This window comes from Hyaena hyaena, unplaced genomic scaffold (genome assembly GCF_003009895.1).
Source record: "Hyaena hyaena isolate Hyena2069 unplaced genomic scaffold, ASM300989v1 scaffold_1539, whole genome shotgun sequence".
NCBI classification, from domain to species: Eukaryota; Metazoa; Chordata; class Mammalia; order Carnivora; family Hyaenidae; genus Hyaena; species Hyaena hyaena.
The window spans coordinates 126,321-147,957 of NW_024082176.1; the positions used below are offsets into that span (position 1 = coordinate 126,321).

General features: G+C 41.5%; 1 protein-coding gene across 4 annotated transcripts; it reads right to left on the reverse strand.

Moving 5' to 3' along the window:
• Positions 1-489: 489 nt before the first annotated feature.
• TTC5 (tetratricopeptide repeat domain 5) lies at positions 490-21,096 on the reverse strand. Of its 4 annotated transcripts, XM_039224123.1 has the most exons (12): positions 21,030-21,096; positions 20,421-20,546; positions 19,508-19,589; positions 16,644-16,776; positions 15,016-15,227; positions 14,484-14,634; positions 13,125-13,216; positions 10,066-10,122; positions 9,150-9,296; positions 7,847-8,061; positions 3,702-3,846; positions 490-1,106 (listed from the first exon to the last, which is right to left on the reverse strand). In XM_039224123.1, exons 4-12 carry the CDS (start codon positions 16,678-16,680, stop codon positions 987-989), a joined length of 1,176 nt encoding a protein of 391 aa, XP_039080054.1. In that variant the 5' UTR covers positions 16,681-16,776; positions 19,508-19,589; positions 20,421-20,546; positions 21,030-21,096; the 3' UTR covers positions 490-986. The 4 variants fall into 4 exon arrangements, with proteins under 4 accessions (XP_039080054.1, XP_039080053.1, XP_039080052.1 ...); XM_039224122.1 differs by lacking the exon at positions 19,508-19,589; XM_039224121.1 differs by lacking the exons at positions 19,508-19,589; positions 20,421-20,546.
• Between the last annotated feature and the right edge of the window lie 541 nt (positions 21,097-21,637).

Below are 21,637 nucleotides of genomic sequence, written 5' to 3' on the forward strand. Positions count from 1 at the left end.
GAGCCAGATCACCAGGAGTCTTCCAAATTAATCTGTATCCATTAATGTACTCTCTGGTTATAGTCATCAGTTGGCTATTAATCCTTCACATTTTTCCATTTTCCTACAAGGGTTTATTAAGAGAAACTATTACAAAATGTATCACTGGAATCTAAAGAAACTGAGTTCCTAGCACTCGTTGGTCTTCCAGCCTAATAACACTATTCGAATAATATTGCTGCCATCTTGCACCACTATGAGGGCCACCCCCAAGGATGACAGAATGGGAAAATGGTTGGAAGCTGCTTCCCAGCAACTTTTCGGAGTTGCCATTCCTGCCCTGGGCTGCCTACTGCCAGAATTCATTTAACTGGAAGAGAAATGAACTATTTAGTATAAAGAAAGGGAAAAAAAGGTGGGAAGGGGGGGTGAGGGAGATTATTATAATGGATTGAAATGATCCTAAAACCAAAATCTAAGCTTGAAGAGAATGAAACCAAACTAACAGTATGTTTTTTTCTCCAAACAAATTTAATTCTGTTCCAGCCCCAAACAAGGGGAAGGACCTAAAGTTTAAAAATAAAATAAAAATTGCAAAAAAACAAGCATTAAAAAATTAAATCCCCTCCCTTAGCAATAAATACTGCAATGATATATACACATGAGGCTCCGGAAGGAGACAAGAACGAGAACCGCGGGGTCTCTGTCCCACGGCAAGATCCCAGTACTTTTACCCATTCCATGCCCTTTGCCTAAAACACAGAAGAGCAATGAATGAGGCAGGAGAGATTATACCACAGAAGTGTGTGACTGCAGAGGGAGCTTGACCATGTGAACAGGAGAGAAAGACGAGACACCACGCGTCTTACAGGGCAGGGGAAAGAAAGTCATCATCTACAATGTCCCCCTTCCTGGCTGAGTCGCTGGGTGGAGCTGGCCCAGCTGCTGAGGGCCCCTGAGCTCATCCTCTCGCCTCGCTCCTTCTTGAGCATGCAAGTCAAGGACGGTCATTCGCACTGTGGCCGTGATGCCACTGTGGCAGCAGCCTGACTGCTGGAGCCCTGGGGCTTCCCGTTCACCACCAGCAGGAGGGGCGTCTCCACACGAACACTGGAAAAAGAATAGTCCTGCAAAAGACAGACAAACAGGCTCGTTACAGATCCTAAGCTAGGAAACACAGGGATACACATCTGTGACTTTCTCCCTTTTCCTTCCCCCTCAATGTATACACTCCTTCCCTCCATCTCACGTCAAATAAAAAAAGCTGAGCTAACAAAGGGGATAGAATTCCCCCCAAGTTTTCAATCTTCAGAAGGAAAATCTGGGGTAGGTAAGATGCCAGTAGTTTTACCACAAGAATAAGACAGATCTCTGAAAAACGAGAGGTTCTGGCACTGCCTAACCAGCTTTCACAGAATCTGTCTGTCGCAGTGTTTTGACACTGAAAACCAGACACACAGCCGCCAGGGAGAAGCCTGAGAAATTCTGAGTCCCAGTGTTTGTAAGGCCCTAAACTAACCTGCCAAAGATAAATTCATGTTACTTCTCCCTTCTTACCCTCTATCAGGAGGAAGAAACAGAATGTGCTGTTTAGACATTCCAGTAACAGAAAAGATAGCCCACTTTACCAGTTCAAATATACTTTAGGCTATAAAACATGTTGTTAAAATATTTTCATCCAAAAACTATTGTCGCACTGGGACTGTGAAGGAGGTGGTTTTAAGTCAAAGTGAAGACATGAACTAAACAGTTCTCATAAATCAATTTTTTAAAATATCCTAACAGGAATATGGGCAATGGCCAAAAAAAAGCCAATTTATATAAGGAATATAAATAGTCAATAAACATGATAAAATGTTCAACCTCACCAGTAATCAAGAAACCAAAGCAAAACAATACTGATGCTGTAGTTTTTCATGTAAAAATCAGCATTTAATTGTTCCAAGGTTTCTACCCAGAGTTGAAAAGAAAACTACAGAGAAACAATTATGTCTGCTGTTGGTATTAACTGGTACAACATTCCAAAAAATAATCTGGCAGTATGAATCAAAAGTCTTAGAATTCTGCATACCTTCTGGAGCCAGAATTCTACCCTAGAAATTAATTTTTCTAATTAATCACAGATATGGGCAGATATAAAACCAGTTTTTACTACTGTGCCTTTATAATTGGGAAAAATTAAAAATAATCTAGATCTGGGGGCAGGAAATTTTTTCTATAGAGGGCCAAATAATAATTAATTTAGGCTTTGTGAGTCATACGGTCTCTGTCATGAACTATTCAACTCTGACCTTTTTTACAGTGCAAAAAGCAGCCACAGGCAATAGTAAACTAAGAAGTGTAGCTGTATTCTCAAACAAATTAACTTTTTGGACACTGAAATTTGAATATCCTATAATTTTCACATATCACCAATTATTCTTCTTCCCATTTGCTTCATTTAAAAATACAAAAACTGGGGCACCTGGGTGACTCAGTCAGTTAAGTGTCTGATTTGGCTCAGGTCATGTTCTCACAATTCGTGAGTTCAAGCCCCATGTTGGGCTCTGTGCTGACAGCTCAGAACCTGGAGTTGGCTTCAGATTCTGTGTCTCCCTCTCTCTTTGCCCCTCCCCTGCCAGAACACAGTTCTGTCTCTGTCTCTCAGAAATGAATAAACATTTGATAAAAATAGATAAGTAAAAATATAGAAACTATTCTTATCTCACAGACCATACAAAACAGGCAGGGAGCCAGATTTGATCAATAGGCCACAGTTTGCCAAACTCTGATCTAAATGGTGAAAAAGAGGTTAAACAGATACTCTTAGAAGATTTCTATGATTATTAAATATGCCAGTACAGGCAATAAACCTCTTAACCCAGCACTCAACAGTTAAGTTGTTCAGTAAATATTAACTGTCATCATCTTCATCACCACCTCTGTGTGTCAATTCAAAACAACGCTGTTAGATTATGTAAAAATGCAGGAAATGTTCACCAACACTGCATATAATATTCCACTCATTAAAAATATACACATGAATATATATATATAAGCACACACATATATGTATAATATATAAATAATATATAAATACACAATTATAAATATATATATTTATATGTATTATATGTATATATATGTATATGTGTATACATTTATATATTTACATATGTTTAACATGTTAAGGTGTAAACATGTTTATTTAATACATTTATATATTGGAATATGATGACCACCATGACCCCTATCATGTCATACAGTTATCACTGCTTTTTTTGTCATGGGAACAATTAAGATCTGATCTCTTAGCAACTTTAAAGTATACAATACTGTATTGTTGTCTGGAATCACTGTGCTGTGCATTAGCTCTCCAGGACTTATTTACCTACTAGTTCCAAGTCTGCACCCTTAAACAACATCACCCCAATTTGTCCACCACCCCCCAGCCACTGGTAACGAGTATTCTATTGTTTTCATGAGTTCAGCTTTTTTAGATTCCATATATAAGTGTTATCATACAGTATTTTTCTCTGTCCAGTCCACTTTTTAAATTCTTCTTGTTTACCAGTAGTTTCCTTTTTCAGTAAACAAAATATGTATATGTACATCATACATATGTATATCACATATATATATACACACACACATATGCATTACTTTACATGTTTGTTAAAAGAGATAAACTTGGCCACTTTCAGAGCCTATGAGCTGGGGAAAAAACCCTGGCCATCACTCACTTTTCCTTTGTGCTGAATTCGGTGAAGCCGAAGGTTGGGCTCAGGAATGGCTACGGAGTCCCCAATGAGCACTCCCCAACTCTGTACCATATTATATACCATTACTGCACAGCAAGGTCCATCTGAATCTACCAGGCCAAATGTACTGCCAGGTTAAGATGGGTTAAGGGGGGGGGGGGGAGGTGAGGAGGAAAGTAGGCAGGAAAGAAGAGCAAAAACAGTAGTTTTAGAATACAAGCAAATTAACAAATACTTTCCCAGTTACTTACTTAGAAAACTTATGACAGGTACCATTACCCACCATGCATGTCTGAGTCCTCATTTGTCTTAGATATGTACTATCTTTAAAGCATATGCACAGGACTCATCAGTCTGTCACTTTGCCAAGAACTTGAGACATCTGCGCATTGAGACCATTCAACAAATATTAATAATGAACCAGCTCAAAATGTTGCAGCTCAAAATATTGAAATATTCATATTAATATGAACAGGTATTCCTGATCTATCAATTTAACCATCACAACCTTCCAACTCTCTAACCACCATCACTGTCAATTTAATTGAATCCCACAAACTTTTCCTGAATGCCTTTCATGTGTCAAGCTGATCCAGCTAGGAGTGAGTTTACAGTCAAGCAAGAGTCAGACAGTTAAATCATCACTTACAGGACAAATGTGACAGGTGCTAGAATAGCTTTTCCCTTGTGCTGAGTTCAGTGAGGCCAAAGGTTGGACTGTGGGAACCCAGAGGAGTAGTGTTCAAAACTAGAAAGCAGGGAAGATTTCCTTGAGGAGACCCTCAAACTGAATCGTAAAGGATGAAAAATTATCTGGGTTAAAAAATGAAAACTAATCCTCAGTAGAAATAAAGAACCTCTGTGGGGGGGTGGGGGGGCGCCTGGGTGGCTTAGTCGGTTAAGCGTCCGACTTTCGCTTAGGTCATGATCTCGCGGTTTGTGGGTTCGAGCCCCGCGTCGGGCTCTGTGCTGACTGCTAGCTCAGAGCCTGGAGCCTGTTTCAGAGTCTGTGACTCCCTCTCTCTCTGATCCTCCCCTGCTCACGCTGTCTCTCTCTCTCCCCTAGAAATAAGTAAAAAATTAAAAAAAAAAACAACCTCTGGGGGAATGAGAACAGGGACTGACTGCGGGGGGTGGGGAGGAACATGAGAGAACTTTCCAAGGTACTGGTAATTAATGTTCTCTATCTTGACAAGTGTTTGGGTTCCACAGGTGTACATGTTCGTCAAAACTCAGCAAATGTACACTAAGATTTATATACTTCATTCTATGTAAATTTTTACATAAAAGGAAGAAAACTGTTAAAAAAAAAAAAAACCACATACCAAACTCTAGTTAATAACTATATTCTAGAGTAATTAGAGAAAAGCATATTGATCTCTGCAATTTACTTTAAAATATACCAAAATAAGATAGATCAGTGGATAAATAAGCAGATAGATATGTGAAACACCAAACGTAGTAAAATAGTAGCAAAATACAGTAGAATACTGGTTGGGTACACAGGTATTCACTGTAAAATTCTTCCAATTTTTCTATGTTTGAAAATTCTTATAATAAATGTTGGGGGGAGGGGCGCCTGGGTGGCTTAGTCGGTTAGGCGTCCGACTTTCGCTTGGGTCATGATCTCCCGGTTTGTGGGTTCGAGCCCCGCGCTGGGCTCTGTGCTGACTGCCAGCTCAGAGCCTGGAGCCTGTTTCAGTCTGTGGCTCCCTCTCTCTCTGACCCTCCCCTGCTCACGCTCTCTCTCTCTCTTCTAGAAATAAAACATTAAAAAAAATTTTTTTAAATAAAAAATAAAAAATAAATAAATGTTGGGGGGAAAATGTTATCTATATCAAGAAGCAGTAAAAAGATTATCCAGACAGACACAAGAACTGTGTGTAAAGGCACAGAGGCATGAAAATAGCTGTTCTGACACCTACAAAATCATCCCATGATAGTGACAAAAGGCACAAGTGGAAAAGTGACAGAAGATAACAGAAAGAGGCAGATAAGGAGTAAATTACGAAGGGCTCGCATGCTAAGCTAACCTAAGGAGTTCAAACTTTATCCTAAAAATACCAAAACAGCAGTAAGGGATTTCAGATGAGAAATAGTGATGGTCAGTTTTGCATCTGGGAAATATTTCTCTGCACCGTGGAACACTGGAGGAAAACAAGGAGTCACAAGATGTGTCTGGAAAGGCAATAAGGGGCTATATTAAGTCAATAGAGACAGAAAAGCAGAGACCAAAAAAACCCCAAAACAAATGCACTGGACATGGTGAGTGCCATAATGCAGGAAAATGGAGAATTCTAGAATAATTGCCAGAAGTCTTAATTAAGAGACTGAGTAGAAGTTGTACCACTGATTGACAAGGAATTCAGGGAGGAGAAATAGTTCAGAGAGAAAGACAAAGTAATTTTGAACCTACTGAGTTAGATTTCTGATTGGAGCCCAGAGGCAGATGGATATAGGAATCCAAAACTTGGGAATGAGGCGTGGGCTGGAGCTCCACCTGTGAACATGGTAGAAGCAGCCAAAGCCTTCGCCTTATATGACATCACCAAAAGAGATCTATAAATGAGATGGTGAATTCACACACCTGAATTCACAGCCAACCTGCAATCAAGCCCCAATGTTCTCCCGGTGAAGACAATCAAAGCCTCAAAACCCTTCTAGAGAGTAGCTTGGGCAGATGCTGCCAAGTGATAAAAGTTAGCACCTGTTTGCCATCCTGGTAAACAGAGAAAAGAGAGTCTTCTTGGAACTTAACATTTAGAAGAAAAAGAGAAATGAAGGAGTGACAAGATACTTGTTCTCAAGGCCTCCTAAAATCCACCTTTGTCTGAATTTCCTTCTCCTTCCTCTTAGCTCTGGAGTCTGCTCTAGCTAATGAAACTTTTCTCAACTCCCTTCTTGCTCTTCAACCCACATGTCTCTAGAAAACGCCACGGAGAAATCTTGGGCATATCACAGTAAGTATTTCGGTTTGGATGAAGCAGAAGGGATGTGAAAGGGAATAAGTAGTGAAGTAAGTCAGAGTGCTGTGGAGCCACATAGTGGAAGCCACTGGACAAGACACTGGTGAGGCTAAAAAAAAAAAAACAAATCCAGTAGAAAACAGAAAAAGGAAACCAGTCAACAAGGGATTAGGAAGTGAGTGAAGGACCAAGGAGTGATGGCATGGACTGAACCCTAATTTTTCAAGACTTAAAAATCTTCTAAGTTTAAGGGGCTCCTGGCTGGCTCAGTCGGTAAAGCATGCAACTCATGATCTCCATTAAGTTATGGGTTTGAGCACCGTGCTGGGTGTAGAGATAACTTAAATAAAATAACTTTAAATAAAATCTTTAAAAAAATTTTTTTTTCTAGGTGAACATTCTTAACTCATATCCTTTGCTAGACTGTAAGCACCTTCACTTGGATCCTTTATATTTCACTCCCTACCACATGTATACCAGATGCTCAATAAATATTTGTTAAATAATATCTGAGACAATCTCCCCATCAGGCCTTAAATTCTAACTCAAAGCTAACCTTCCAAAACTGCCTAGGCATACCTAAGTCCAAACAGGACTGAAAATTCTTCCTCCTTTAACTTCTATGATCGTGAAAACACAGAGGCATAAGAATTTCAAGGTTTCCTTCTGTCTTTTAAAAAATATTAGCAGTCCTGGGGCTCCTGGGTGGCTCAGTCAGTTAAGCATCTGACTTCGGCTCAGGTCATGATCTTACAGTTTGTGGGTTCCAGCCCTGCCTCAGGCTCTGTGCTAACAGCCATCTCAGAGCTTGGAGTCTGCTTCAGATTCTGTATCTTCCCTCTCTCTCTGACCCTTCCCTCCTCATGATGTATCTCTCTCTCTCAGAAATAAATAAAAACATTAAAAAAATATATTAGCAGTCCAATTTTAGCTATGGATATAGGAATCCACAGAGCACTAAGCTCAGAGAAAAAAATGGGTGACAACAGAATCTAAAGAGAGACTGTTAGACATCACCTCGACAATACCTGCTCATGGGACAGTCAGAGGGAAGAACTCACTAATCTGTGACCACAAACAATGTCCTCAAGGTCAAAGAAAGGCCAAGTAAGTCCAATTAGTTCAAAAGAATGAAAAAGAAGAAAGGGAAGACAAACTCACAAGGGGACTTTCTCCTCTGTGGTGAGGCTGAATACCACCTTTCCTAGGACCACAGCACCACTGTTCACACCAGGCTGTAGCGCACTCAGGGGCTTGAGCTCCAGGGTCAGTTTCTGCCCAGAGGCTGACTGGTAGCGCCCATCACCACAAGGGCCTAGGTGGGCTGAGCGCAAGCTTCCCAGCATGCTCTGCAACTTTTTGGTTTTCACCTTTCCCTGCAAAAAAAATAAAAAATAAAAATAAAAAAGAATGAAATCTTGCCATTTGCAACAATGTAGATGGAACCAGAACATATTACGCTACGCAAAATTAGTCCATAAGAGAAAGACAAATATCATATGATTTCACTCATATGTGGAATTTAAGAAACGAAACAGATGAACACAGGGGAAAGTAACCAAAAATTAGAAAAACAGAGAGAGAGACAATCCATATGAGACTCTTAAATACAGAGAACAAACTGAGGATTGAAGGCGGGAAGGTGGGTGGAGGATGGGCTATGTGGATGATGGGTATTAAGCAGGACAGTTTTTGGGATGAGCACTGGGTGTTACATGTAAGTGATGAATCACCAAATCCTAAAATCATTATTACACTATATGCTAACTAATTTGGGTTTAAATTAAAAAGAAAAAAAAAAATAAAAGGATGGAGCACCTGCCTGACTCGGTCAGCTAACCATCTGATTTCGACTCAGGTCATGATCTCGTGGTTCGTGAGTTCGAGCCCCGCGTTGGGCTCTGTGCTGATGACAGCTCAGAGCCTGGAGCCTGCTTCAGATTCTGTGTCTCCCCCTCTCTGCCTCTCCCCTGCTCACACTCTGTATCTATCCCTCTCTGAATATGTAACACTTAAAAAAAATTTTTTTAGAAACTTAAAAAAAATTTTTTTTAATTTAAAAAAAGGAAGGGGCGCCTGGGTGGCTCAGTTGGTTAAGCGTCCGACTTCAGCTCAGGTCATGATCTCACAGTTCGTGAGTTCGGGCCCCGCATCGGGCTCTGTGCTGACAGCTCAGAGCCTGGAGCCTGCTTCTGTGTCTCCTTCTCTCTCTGCACCTTCCCTGCTCACACTCTGTCTCTCAAAAATAAATAAACGTTAAAAAAAAATTTTTTTAATAAAAATAAAAAAAGGAAAAATGCTAAGACGCTGGAAGCCAGTCTGCTCTCTTTGCAAGTCTACTCCTATTCCCACCTACCCACTTCTATAGGTAGGGTCACTACTACTGAAGCCTAGTCTTTTCTTATTTTATTGATCCACAGGGTCAGGAGCATAAAAGTAGGATTTGGCCTTTTGACATGTTTACCTTGCTCTCAAGGAGACTGGTTAATCTATTCAGGAATTCCAGAAGTTGTTGCTCTCGTTGCCGGGGCTCTGGCCACGCAGGGTCCAGTGCTGCAGCCCGAGAGAAGCCCTCCAGAGCCTCCCCATAATTCTCTTCGTATTTATGTAACTGCATAAGAAATAACCAAAAACCTCCCAATTATATGCATATTTAACACAAACTTTGCCGAGGGGAGTTACAGCACAATGCACTAGCAATCTACAGAAATAAACTGCTTCTGGGGCGCCTGGGTGGCTCAGTCAGTTAAGCATCCAACTTCAGCTCAGGTCATGATCTCAAGGTTTGTGGGTCTGAGCTCCGCATCAGGCTCTCTGCGGTCAGTGCAGAGCCCACTTCGGATCCTTTGTCTCCCTCTCTCTCTCTGCCCTTCCCTTGCTCACGCTCTCTCTCTCAAAAATAAATAAACACTTAAAAAAAAGAGAGAGAGAAAGAAATGAGCTGTTTCCCCAGCTGTTTTCCTGCTCTACAATGAAAAACCTGAAGAAACAGCATGCTTTACGTCCTTCATCCCGGCTAAGGTGATCATGAACCCCAAAGATAGCATCCTTCAAAGAAGCGAACTTCCAAATTCTAAAACAGCTAAGTTGCAGATGGTGGGTCACTGTATTTGTATATTTATAATGAACATTTCAGAAAAGTCTTCTAAACTGTCTCCCGATCCTCTATGTCCCCTTCCCGCCATCTCAGACTCTTCTTTCCCACCAGACATTCCATCGGACTCTGAAGTCAAACGGAGCCAGCTCTTCCTGGAAACAATTTGGCTTTCCTGTCAGAGTTTGTACTCAACCTCATCCCTGTGAATACCCAGTTATCCTCCCAGGCTAAGACCGAGATGTTACTGTTTTGACTCAGATGATCACTACCCCACAAGTCTTACCGTTGCCCTGTTCAGATAAAGATCGGGATTGCTACAAGCCGTCCTGTCAACCTTCTCCTATAGCAAGAGAAAAAGACGATCAGTGGATCCTATCTCACTTTTAAAGATGGCCAACATGCCCTAGACCTCTTCTCACTGGAAGAAGTCAAATTTCTTCCTTGTCAAAATGTTACCTATACCCACCCTGTTATAGAGTAACAGCTTGAGTGGCATATTACTCAGTCCCTGACATCTCAAGGATGTAAGCGTTTTTATGTATGCATAAAACATTAAAATATGATTATATCCATGCAATAGTATACAGATGAAAGAAATGTGTAAAAGCATTCTGATAAAAATTTTTTAAATAGTGAGATAATGGTATAAATGAGGAAAGCCTAGAAAAGAAACGCCGTTGATTTAATGCACTTCCTCTGCCCACAAGCCCAGCTCCAAATACAGGCAGAATTATGTTTCTACATTCAAGCCCCCCTAAAGCATCCATCGAAAATCAAATTCTGGGGGCACCTGGGTGGTTCAGTCAGTTGAGCTCCAACTTCAGCTCAGGTCATAATCTTGCAGTTTGCGGGTTTGAGTCCCTGTATCAGGCTATCTGCTGTCAGCACAGAGCCGGGTTTGGATCCTCTGACCCCTCTCTCTGTCCCTCCCCTGCTCGCATGCTCACTGACTCTCTCTCTCCCTCTCTCAAAAATAAACATTTTTTAAAAAATTATTAAAAACAAGGGAGAAGTCAAATTCTGATTCTCTAATTTAAATAGATGGCCAGAAATCGTGGAAAGAACCCAAATGTCCATCGACTGTTAAAGAAAATATGGTGTACATATACATAATGGTATACTACTCGGTGACCAAAAAGAATGAAATCTTGCCATTTGCAACAATGTGGATGGAACTAGAGTGTATTGTGCTAAGTGAAATAAGTCAGTCAGAGAAAGACAAATACCATATGATTTCACTCATGTGTGGAATTTAAGAAACAAAACAGATGAACACAAGGGAAGGGAATCAAAAACAAGATAAAAACAGAGACGGAGGCAAACTATAAGAGATCTTTAAATACAGAGAACAAACCTGGAGTTGCTACAAGGGAGGTGGGTGGGGAGATAGGCTAAAAGGGTGGTGGGCATTAAGGAGGGCACCTGTTGGGATGAGCACTGAGTGTTATATGTAAGTGATGAATCACTGAGCTCTACTCCTAAAACCAATTCTACATTGTATGTTAACTAACTTGAATTTAAATAAATTAATTAAAAGAAAAAAAATGATGAAAAAAAGAATGAATACATACATATATACACACATAGATGGCTAGAAACCACATGAAAGTGCAGACAGATGTGCTATGAACAAACTGCTATGTTCATTGCATTTTTCTAATTATGTTCATTGCCTAGCACATTACGAAAGTAGAAACACATGAATTAAAATTGTTTAAATGGTTGGTTCAAATATGTTTATGGTTGGGTAACAACATTAAAAGTTAAGAGCAACAATTTAGCAGAAGTCAAATATAAAAATTTTTAAATGTACACCATTATTATTTTTTAAAATGTAAACACTCACCAAAGTAAGAAATTAGACTAAAATATAATTCCTCTGCCTTAAAGCTTCCTGACTGAAAAAAGGACAGTCCCTAAACTATAAACAGGAATGTAAGGAAACTGCATTCTTTATTCTGCCACACAGAAAAAAGTAAGTAATGTTAAGTTAAAAAGCAAAGGTCTCAGGGCGCCTGGGTGGCTTAGTCGGTTAAGCGTCCGACTTTCGCTTAGGTCATGATCTCGTGGTTCGTGGGTTCACGCCCCGCATTGGGCTCTGTGCTGACTGCCAGCTCAGCCTGGAGCCTGTTTCAGTCTGTGACTCCCTCTCTCTCTGACCCTCCCCTGCTCACGCTGTCTCTCTCTCTCTCTCCTAGAAATAAATAAAACATTAAAAAAAAAAAAAAAAAAAAGCAAAGGTCTATGTCAAGAGACGCAAGAAAGCAAAAACAGAAAAGTGTATATGAGGCCTAAATAAAAAGTGCTTAGAAGGCCAATGTGAAGCGTCTAACAATGAGTAGCCAGGTTCTCAAGCCTGAAGGAAACCCCCATGTAAGTGGCTATTGATATAAAAATGGCTTGAAAGCCTAAACAAAGCAGGAGCTCTAATGGTTTATTCCCAAGGAAACGACTGCAGAAAGGGATATATGCTATTTTCTATGCTAGCCTGTGGGAAATCCAGAGCCATAGTATCTCATGGTTAATCTAGGGATGGCACTTAATTTATACTTAAGTATTGGAGCTTTCATTTTCTTTAAAAATGTACACAAATATTTATAAGAATTATTAAAAAATTTTTAATATTTATTTATTTTTGAGAGAGAAAGAAATAAGAGTTTAAGTGGAGGAGGCACAGAGAAAGAGTGAGACACAGAATCTGAAGCAGGCTCCAGGCTCTGAGCTGTCAGCACAGAGCCCAACATGAGGCTCGAACCCATCAGCAGTGAGATCATGACCTGAGCCGAAGTCAAAGCTTAACCGACTGAGACCCCCAGGTGTCCCAATAAGCATTACTTTAACATAGACTTTTTCCTCACTACAAAAAATGAACATGTTTGGGTGGGCTCTGCAATTCGGTCATACATGCCTATAGGAAACCTGGAGAGTTCAAAGAGCTGTCTAGCAGTGAGGCACCCTTGCAAGTGGTTGCTAATACTCAAGTTTTAAGAAGAAATAGGGGTGCCTGGGTGGCTCCATCAGTTGAGCATCTGACTCTTGATTTTGGCTCAGGTCATGATTGCCTGGTTTGTGAGTTTGAGCCCCACATTGGGTGGGTTCTGTGCTAACAGCATGGAGCTTGCTTGGGATTCTCTCCCTCTCTCTCTGCTCCTCCCTGTTTGCTCTCTATCTCTCTCTCTCAAAATAAATAAAAATAAACTTAAAAAAATTAAGAAGAAGAAATAAGTCACCTCTGAAAACAAAACTTTGCAAAACCATATACACTGAACACCACTAATGACCACCCGTGCTGTTTCTATTGTTGCCTCTATTCATCTGGCCTGGGTGACCATAAATACTTACTGCTTGGGCATAGGCACTGAGGGCTTGCTGGGAAATCTTAGGGTTCTGGCCAGTATTGAAGTAAAGAGAAAGATATGCATTCCCCAGAATATCTGAAAAAGAAACAAAGGGTTTCCAGTTCCTTGTGTAAGGGGCTTGGAAGTCACCACTCCATCCTGACAGGCTGAAAAAATCCTCAACTCTTCTTGGATCCAGAAGACAGGGAACAACACAGGGCAAACCACTGCTCCTAACACTGGATGTCTGTTTTGGTGTCATGCGAACACAGGGAGTGATGGCTCACCATGGCAGAAATTCATGAGCTGCAGGAACCAGTGCTGAGGCAGGCACACCTGAACAGTAACTGACAAAGTGCTGGAGGTTCAGCGTGGACAAGCGTGGGAGCAAGAAACTCCAGGGATCCTGGTCATAAGGAGGCCTCCACAATACTGTGAGATTTACCTCCAGAAGTTCAACCAGATTCCCATAGCAAGTATCAGAGAAAAATACCCTCACTTCCAGCAAGAGGAAGGGGAGAAAGAACTCTTCTGAACTATGGTAGAGCACCCTGTTCTTAACAAGGCCTGCCCTCAGGAGATACTAGCTAACCAGGGGTGCCTGGGTGGCTCAGTTGGTTAAGCGTTCGACTTCGGCTCGGGTCATGATCTCACGGTTCGTGGGTTCGAGCCCTGTGTTAGGCTCTGCTGACAGCCCAGAGCCTGGAGCCTGTCTTCAGATTCTGTGTCTCCCTCTCTCTCTGACCCTCCTCTGCTCAGGCTGTCTCTCTCTCTCAGAAATAAATAAAAAACATTAAAAAAAAAAAAAAAAAGGCAGACACTAGCTAACCAGAACCTAACTGACCTAAGGAAGGAAAATGTCCACCTGCCTCTACCCTTGCACACAGGGGAGACAAAACACCCACCTCCAGCCTATTCCAGCCATCCTGCTCCTCCTAAGTAGAGAAAAAACTGAGTGGTGAATCATCTCAGGGTCCAGGTTCAAGACATAAACTACTATTCAGGTAACCCTCAAAAGTCTATTTGAAAGGCTCCACATCTGACAAAATCCTGTGATAACACTATATTTAGTATACCCCAATTTATACTGGGATAAAGTGGCAAACATAGACCCAAAGGAGAAACCTGAACAACTGCACAAAAGCTCTGCCTTGCTTATGTGCAAACATAAGCGTCCTCTCTTGGATGAAAAGATCCAAGTGTTCCTAGAATAGTGGCTCGTCAAAACACCTTTCAGTTTCTTCAAAACAAAGATACTTAGAACCAGACTCAACAGTTGGGCTCCAGATGATTCTGGAGTGTAGCCCTACTGAGAACCACTGCTCTAGAAACTTGGAGATCTTTTTCTTTTGAGAGCACTCACACCAGGAACGGCCATCATGGACATCCATCTGCACGGCTAACTTAGCCTGCCGGACACTGTCCATTACATGACGAGAATGCTCATCTCCAGTGTCAGTCCGTAGCTGGCGAAGCACCATGGACAGGTTTTGAAGGGAGACTTTGTTCTTGCACTGCAAACAGAGAAGACACATACTCACCCTTCCTGATTCTATTTCTCCTTTCTAGATCTACCCATCTTAACCTTCTAAATCTGATTTTTCATCTTAATTCTTACTGCCATCTGTATCTTAGACTCCTATCTACAAGGATCAACTTGGTTGTTAACCTTTCTTCACCTCTCATCTATCCCTGAACCTGATCCCATCATCTTCTTCCTTTCTGTCCCCTGTCCCTGTTTTCCTTATCCAAGCCTGCTCCCTGACTCTTCCTCCCCTCTGATTCCATTCTCCTAGTTCCAGGATAGTTCTATTCATATCCTAGGGAAATTCACAAAACCAAAGGAATCCCATCTTTCCCATCTGTGTTTTCCAAGAGCGTAATAGACAGCTCACATGGGTGAGGGCTCCTGAGAAGCAGGTGTGGGCAGATGCAATATCCCCTTTCTTCCAGTACACCTCACCAAGCTGGTTCCAGGCTTCCACCAGCTTGGGCTCCAGCTTCACAGCCTTGGACAGAAGCTCCTCAGCCTTAGGGCTATAGTCAGGAGTCACATTAAGTGCCTTCCCCATCAGCATCAAAACCTGGGCCTTGCCCTGGGCAGAACCTGGGTGGAAGGGGAAAAAGAAAAAGGCTATTGGAAAAACCAAAGCAATCTTACAGATAAGACCAGGGCACTTTCTCTCGAGAAATAACCTCAGGTCAGCCCTAGGAATGAAACAGTTGAGGAAAATCTGTATGAACAAACCACTTATTGAAAGTCTACCATATGCAGAGCACTATGTTAGTTAATGGGGTAACAAAGAAAGCATTATCCCTACCTTGGAGGGGCTTAGAATCTGGTAGAGAGAATAAAACATATACATGGAAAATTAAAACAACAATGAAAGAGGACATATGGCATACACCCAATGAATGGGCTTTAAAAAGTGAAAAGGAGAGGGGCGCCTGGGTGGCTTAGTCAGTTGGGCGTCCGACTTTCGTTTAGGTCATGATCTCGCGGTTCGTGGGTTCGAGCCCTGCGTCGGGCTCTGTGCTGACTGCCAGCTCAGAGCCTGGAGCCTGTTTCAGTCTGTGACTCTCTCTCTCTGACCCTCTCCTGATCACGCTGTCTCTCTCTCTCTCCTAGAAATAAATAAAACATTAAAAAAAAAAATAGTCTATTAAAAAAAAGTGAAAAGGAGAAAAACCAAGACCCTCCAGAGAAGAAAACTATGTAAACCAAGACAGAGAGGCAGGAACCCATGTGGCATGTTCGAGGAAGAACAGATAGTCCAACCCAAAAGAAACAAAAAGTTCCTCTGTAAGTAAGTAGGCAGAGAAGAGAAGAAAACAAACAAAAATGGTCAGACAATAGAGACTTGAATACCAAATTAAAGCGTTGAGACTTCAACCAATCAGTAGCAGGAACCTCTGAATACACCTGAGCAAAGGAGCAAACAAAAGAATAAGATTAAATGCAGAAAGAAATATTTAGAAAGATAATGGCATGATCATTACATAAATTAATTTGGAAGTAAAAGAAATGAGAAGCAGAAAGGTCAGTTAAGAAGAACAGTCTAAGAAGCAAATATGTTCTTTCATTTCATGGCATTTGCTATAATCAAACTTTGGAAAACATCGTGTAGAGGACTGATAGGTTGCCATCCTACACAGGGGCCCTTCGAAGAAATATTCTGTTGGGGCCCCTGGGTGGCTCAGTCAGTCAAGCGTCCAACTTCGGCTCAGGTCATGATCCCATGTTTTGTGGGTTCAAGCATTGCATCGGGTTCTGGGCTGACAGCTCAGAGCCTGAAGCCTGCTTCAGATTGTGTCTCCCTCCCTCTCTACCCCTCCCCAACTTGTGCTCGGTCTCTCTCAAAAATAAATAAACATTAAAAAAAAAAAAAAAAAGAAAAGAAATATTCTGTTGTACCATCCTGCAGCAGCCACAAACAAGACAGCAGAGTTTACACAGAAAGAGCAAAACTCCAGCACATGTCAACCACAGGAAGGGGGCTGCATGCTCTCTTGCGACTCGTACCCACTACTTTCTCCATCTGCTGCAGGGTCTTCTCCATCTCCTCCTGCACGTCCTGTTGCTTCCTTCCAGCATCCTCAACACCATGTGTCTCGAAATAGCACTCTCGAAACGAATAGAGCTGATCCACCAGTTCCTAGGAAGTGTAAGAACGGTACCATGAAGAGGAGAGAACGCCATACTCTGGTTTCTCTTCAGATCGTATAAGTCTTTCAACTTTTACTAAAGATTTCTGTGGAGAAAAGGAGAGAACGGCAGACACGGAAACTTGAGATTGGCTGGCCATACCAGCTTGAGCCTAGAATTGCTGATCCTCTGTCTCACTAGGTCTGACACAAGAGGCAGGCAGACAGGTCATGAAGACAAGTAGCCAGTGTCCCAGGACCACTCTGGTGAAGTTCCGTGCCAGTCTCTGCACCAGGATGATAGCTGTCTCTCTCCCAGCCCCAGCAGGGTTCAGTATGACTAAGCACTTCATATACCAAAGTCAAGAGGAGGGAAACACTTTGCAACTTGAGATAAAACAGAAAGTTAATAAGATAATCCAATATGGCACTGGCCCCCAGAGAAAAAAACTTTGAAATTTACCCTGAAAACTGGACTTTCTGACAAAAACAATCTTATCCCTGATTTTTCCTATACTAGTATCTGAAAATATATGACCTTTGTGAATATGATAAACATGTCAGAGCCACTGTTTTTCACAACAAATAGACCAGTTTAAGTTTGAGAACCTTGGTGTTTTTACAGGATTTTGTTTCTTCAAATACTCATATTTTTGTTGTTGTTTTGTTCTGTTTTGTTTTTGTCAAGTCACCTTTTGGCTCTCCTGTGTTTTTCCCAAGTAAATGTCCCCTTTCCTATTCTAAATACTTCTGTCTCTGAGTCTTCCTGGGACACCAAATCTTTTCCATCATCTATTCTTTCCTGAAAATGAACAGCAGCAGAAATATATAACATAATTCACATCACATCCGTCATGTCTTAACTACCTCCACAACTAAATCCATCCACCTATCTCAAACCCACTAGGAATATCCTGGACTAAATTGGCACCATTATTTGCCTGGACTATTGCAATAGTTTCTTACCTGGTCATCTTGTTTCTGTTCTCTCCTATTCTCCCCCCTGTAGTCAGAATGACCTTACAAATGTATACATCATCTCACAAACTCTCAGTTTTCGACTGGAGATAGATTAAAATCTAACTCCTAACCACGGCCCAGAAGACTGTACGATCTGACCTCACATTACTCACCCTGCCACAAACTTTACTTCTCGTTTTCCCCTCTACAATACTCAAGGCACACTGGCTTTCATGGAGTTCTTCAGATTCAGCAAGCTCAGTCCCATCTTGGGGGCCTTATACATGTTGTTCCCTCCGCCTGGACATTCTTCCACCAGATCTCTGCGTGCCGCATTCTTCATCATCACTTAGATCTCAGCTCAGTATCAACTTCTCAGAGAGGCTTTCCCTGACTACCCCAACTAAAGTAATCACTTCCATTTCTGCCCATTGTTAAAACACACTCTTATTTTTCTCCATAGTACTTATCAGTAGAAATTAGATGGCCTATATATTAGCTGTGTATATCTGTTTGCATCACTTGAATGTAAGCTTCATGATGGGAGGGTCTTAATCTCCCATCTCCCATGTTCAGAGCTATACCTGAGAACTACAACAGGGCTTGGGACATGATAGGCTCTCATTAAAAATGTTGACTGAGGGGCGCCTGGGTGGCTCAGTCAGTTAAGTGTCTGACTTTGGCTCACATCATGATCTCATGGTTCATAAATTCAAGCCCCACATTGGATTCTCTGCTGTCAGCACAGAGTCTGCTTCAAATCCTCTGTCCCTCTCTCTCTGACCCTCTCACACTCGTGCTCTCTCTGCCCAAAATAAACATTTAAAAAAAATGTTGACTAGGGGCGCCTGGGTGGCTTGGTCGGTTAAGCGTCCGACTTTCGCTTAGGTCATGATCTCGCGGTTCGTGGGTTCGAGCCCCGCGTCAGGCTCTGTGCTGACTGCCAGCTCAGAGCCTGGAGCCTGTTTCAGTCTGTAACTCCCTCTCTCTCTGACCCTCCGCTGCTCACGCTGTCTCTCTCTCTCTCTCCTAGAAATAAATAAAACATTAAAAAAAAAAAATTAAAAAAAAATGTTGACTAAATGGCTTAATGAATCATCCCCTTCTCTTAACAAACGCTTATGTGCTATACTTAATTTAAAACCCTACCTAGAGCAAAGAGAATGGATAGTACCCTCTGTAACAGCAATATTTTTCAAAATTTACTGTGTGTACTATTTTCAGGACCCAGCCCACAGATTCTGGTTTTAGGAGTTTTAGCGAACTCAAAACACCTTTTAACCAGCACTCTAGATGGCTGAAATGGAAAAGGTCTATAAAACACACTTGGAGAAATATCCTGGGGGCGTGTGGGTGGCTCAGTTGGTTAAGTGTCTGATGATCTCACAGTTTGTGAATTCCAGCCCTGCATCAGGCTCTGTGCTGACAGCTCAGAGCCTGGAGCCTGCTTTAGATCCTGTGTCTCCCTCTCTCTCTGCCCCTCCCCTGCACACACTTTGTCTCAATCTCTCAAAAATAAATAAACACTAAAAACATTAAAAAAAAAAAAAGAGAGAAATATCCTTTTATTTTATTCCTTCTTCCCTTTATATGCAGAAATCAAAATGTACCACCATTGCCACAGATAGTTAACATCACTATCTTTTCCCTCTCCCCCACTCCATTCACTCATACCATTCCTGCACCACTCCTGCCCACTCACCCCAAGACAATCCCAGCATACATGCTTAGTCCATCTACTACAAATGAGCCCAAGAAAAGACAGTTCTCAGTAAAACTTACAATACAACTCCTTTTGTCCTGCAATCAGCATGGCTGCAAATTAGGTATTTTAATTAGAGAGGGTCTCCTTGTCTCATTCTAGCTGTGAAAGCAAATATGCATGAAATTGTTTAGTTGGGGTTTTTTTGGTTATGCTTCAGTGAACACTTTTTTAAAGTTTATTTATTCATTTTGAGAGAACGAGAGTGAGCAAGAGAGAGAGACAGAGTGACAGAGAGCACATGCAAGCAGGGAAGGGGCAGAGAGAGGGAGACAGAGAGAATCCCAAGCAGGCACTGTGCTGTTAGCACAGAGCTCAACACAAGGCTTGATCTCACCAACTGTGAGACCATGATGTAACCTGAAATCAAGTCAGTCACTAAACCAGCAAAGCCACTCAAGTTCCCACTGCACTGAACATTTTTAATAACTTTTTGTCTCATGGAAAAAATCAATATATGTTAAGTTGCTAAAATTCAAATATGTACATGTAAAAAAAAAAAGTAAGAAATCCCTCATAATCACCCCCAAACAGCCTCAGGTATAATTACTGTTTACCTCTTCAGAATTTTTCCTATACGTATACAAATACATATACACAATGTCTCTAATATAGAGCCAGGATTGATAATCTCCGATTTCAGCGAGTCACACTAGGGAATGAAAATAAATTAATCCAAGTCAACTGGAAGGAAAATAAATGTCACACTCTAAAAACTGTGATCATTTTAATCTGCTCAAAAAACAAGTAAATCTCACCAATGTTGAAACTTTTGCATTACCAGCCTTTAAGCAGGGTATAAGCTTGTCACAGGTCTAATGTTTAAATTCCAGTCTGTCTTGGAACACAAAGAACTAAGTTTCTGAGTTTTAAGGAAAATACTGGGTCACAGAAATAAGGTAAAGAACATGTAACCAGTTAGCTCGTACCTACCAAGTACAAAAGACGAGCCATCCTCACAACTGCAGTCAACTGTGAACTGGGTGGAGTATGGACCCCTCTGCATCAGACCCCAAATGGGGATTGCCAAGTGTGCAAAAAAATCAAAACCGTGGAGTCCTGAGGGGAGTAACCAGGATACAAGTGGTGCAAGCTATTACTGTGCTTGTTGCCAATTTCAAAGCAGGTAAGTAGTAAAGAAATGGCCTTTGTGGGAATGAAAACAATACATGATAATAGCTCCTGCAGATCGGCTATACACACGTGTATACTATCCGTTATGGGTGAACCGAGAAAAAAAAACACTCCATGGAAGTGGGCAAGAATAAATTTAGGGGCAACAAAATCCTCTTCCAAAGGGGGCTGAAATTGAGTGCACGCAGGTCAGCAGCAGGAGGTCCCAACACACCGCTGTGCCCCTCCCGTAACGGGGGAGGCTCCCCTCCCCGCCAGCGGGTGAGCCGCCAGGAGTTGTTATAGTAACCTCACTAACACATGCAGCCTCCTGCATGCGCCAAGGAATTCGCTAGTACGGTACAAACTGGGCTCCCCGCTTCTTCCCGAGTAACAAAAGCACATATAGATTTTAATCTATGGCCCCACCTGCAATTTCTGCAAGATCCGCTTGACTTCCTCGTCTTCATCAGCCATCATTCCCAGTCACTCTTCGGCTTCTCCGCCCCCAACTTTGTAACCACAGAGACTCATGCCCACCCTCATCGTGAAGCCAGAGCGACATCTAGGGCGCTGGAGGCTTACATGCACCCGAATAGAGGAGCTGGTTGTTTTGCGGGGTTTTTTTTACATGTATCCAAACATTATTTTTATGTTTAAAAATATGGACTAATTATACATTTGACAAACTAAAATGGTTATTTATGATTGCAGGGTAAAAAAAAACGAAAAAACTCATTTTCTTATGAGAATCACTATAAAGTTATAATGTAAATACATTTCTTAATGTGAAAATGCATAAAATTTCTTTGTAGATAACTTGTCACTTATCTATCATGTAATATTAAATGTACCTGTAATCCCTTAAAGTAAATATGATTCTTTTGAGCGAAAGGAGCCAAATCAAAAACATCATTAAGGAAAAGCATGCATACCAGACTATGAATTCTACGGAGGACAAAGACCATTATTTTACATATTTAAAAAAAATTAATGCTTATTTACCTGGGGTGGGGGGCAGAGAGAGAGGGAGACAG

Coding starts and splice junctions, on each gene's coding strand:
- TTC5 (XM_039224121.1), bottom strand. CDS start 21,080: ATGATGGCTGATGAAGACGAGGAAGTCAAGCGGATCTTGCAGAAATTG. Junction 15,228..16,643: donor GCAGATGGAGAAAGTAGTGG/GTACGAGTCGCA, acceptor CCTTCCACCCAG/GTTCTGCCCAGGGCAAGGCC. Junction 8,062..9,149: donor CCAGTCTCCTTGAGAGCAAG/GTAAACATGTCA, acceptor TTTTTTTTGCAG/GGAAAGGTGAAAACCAAAAA.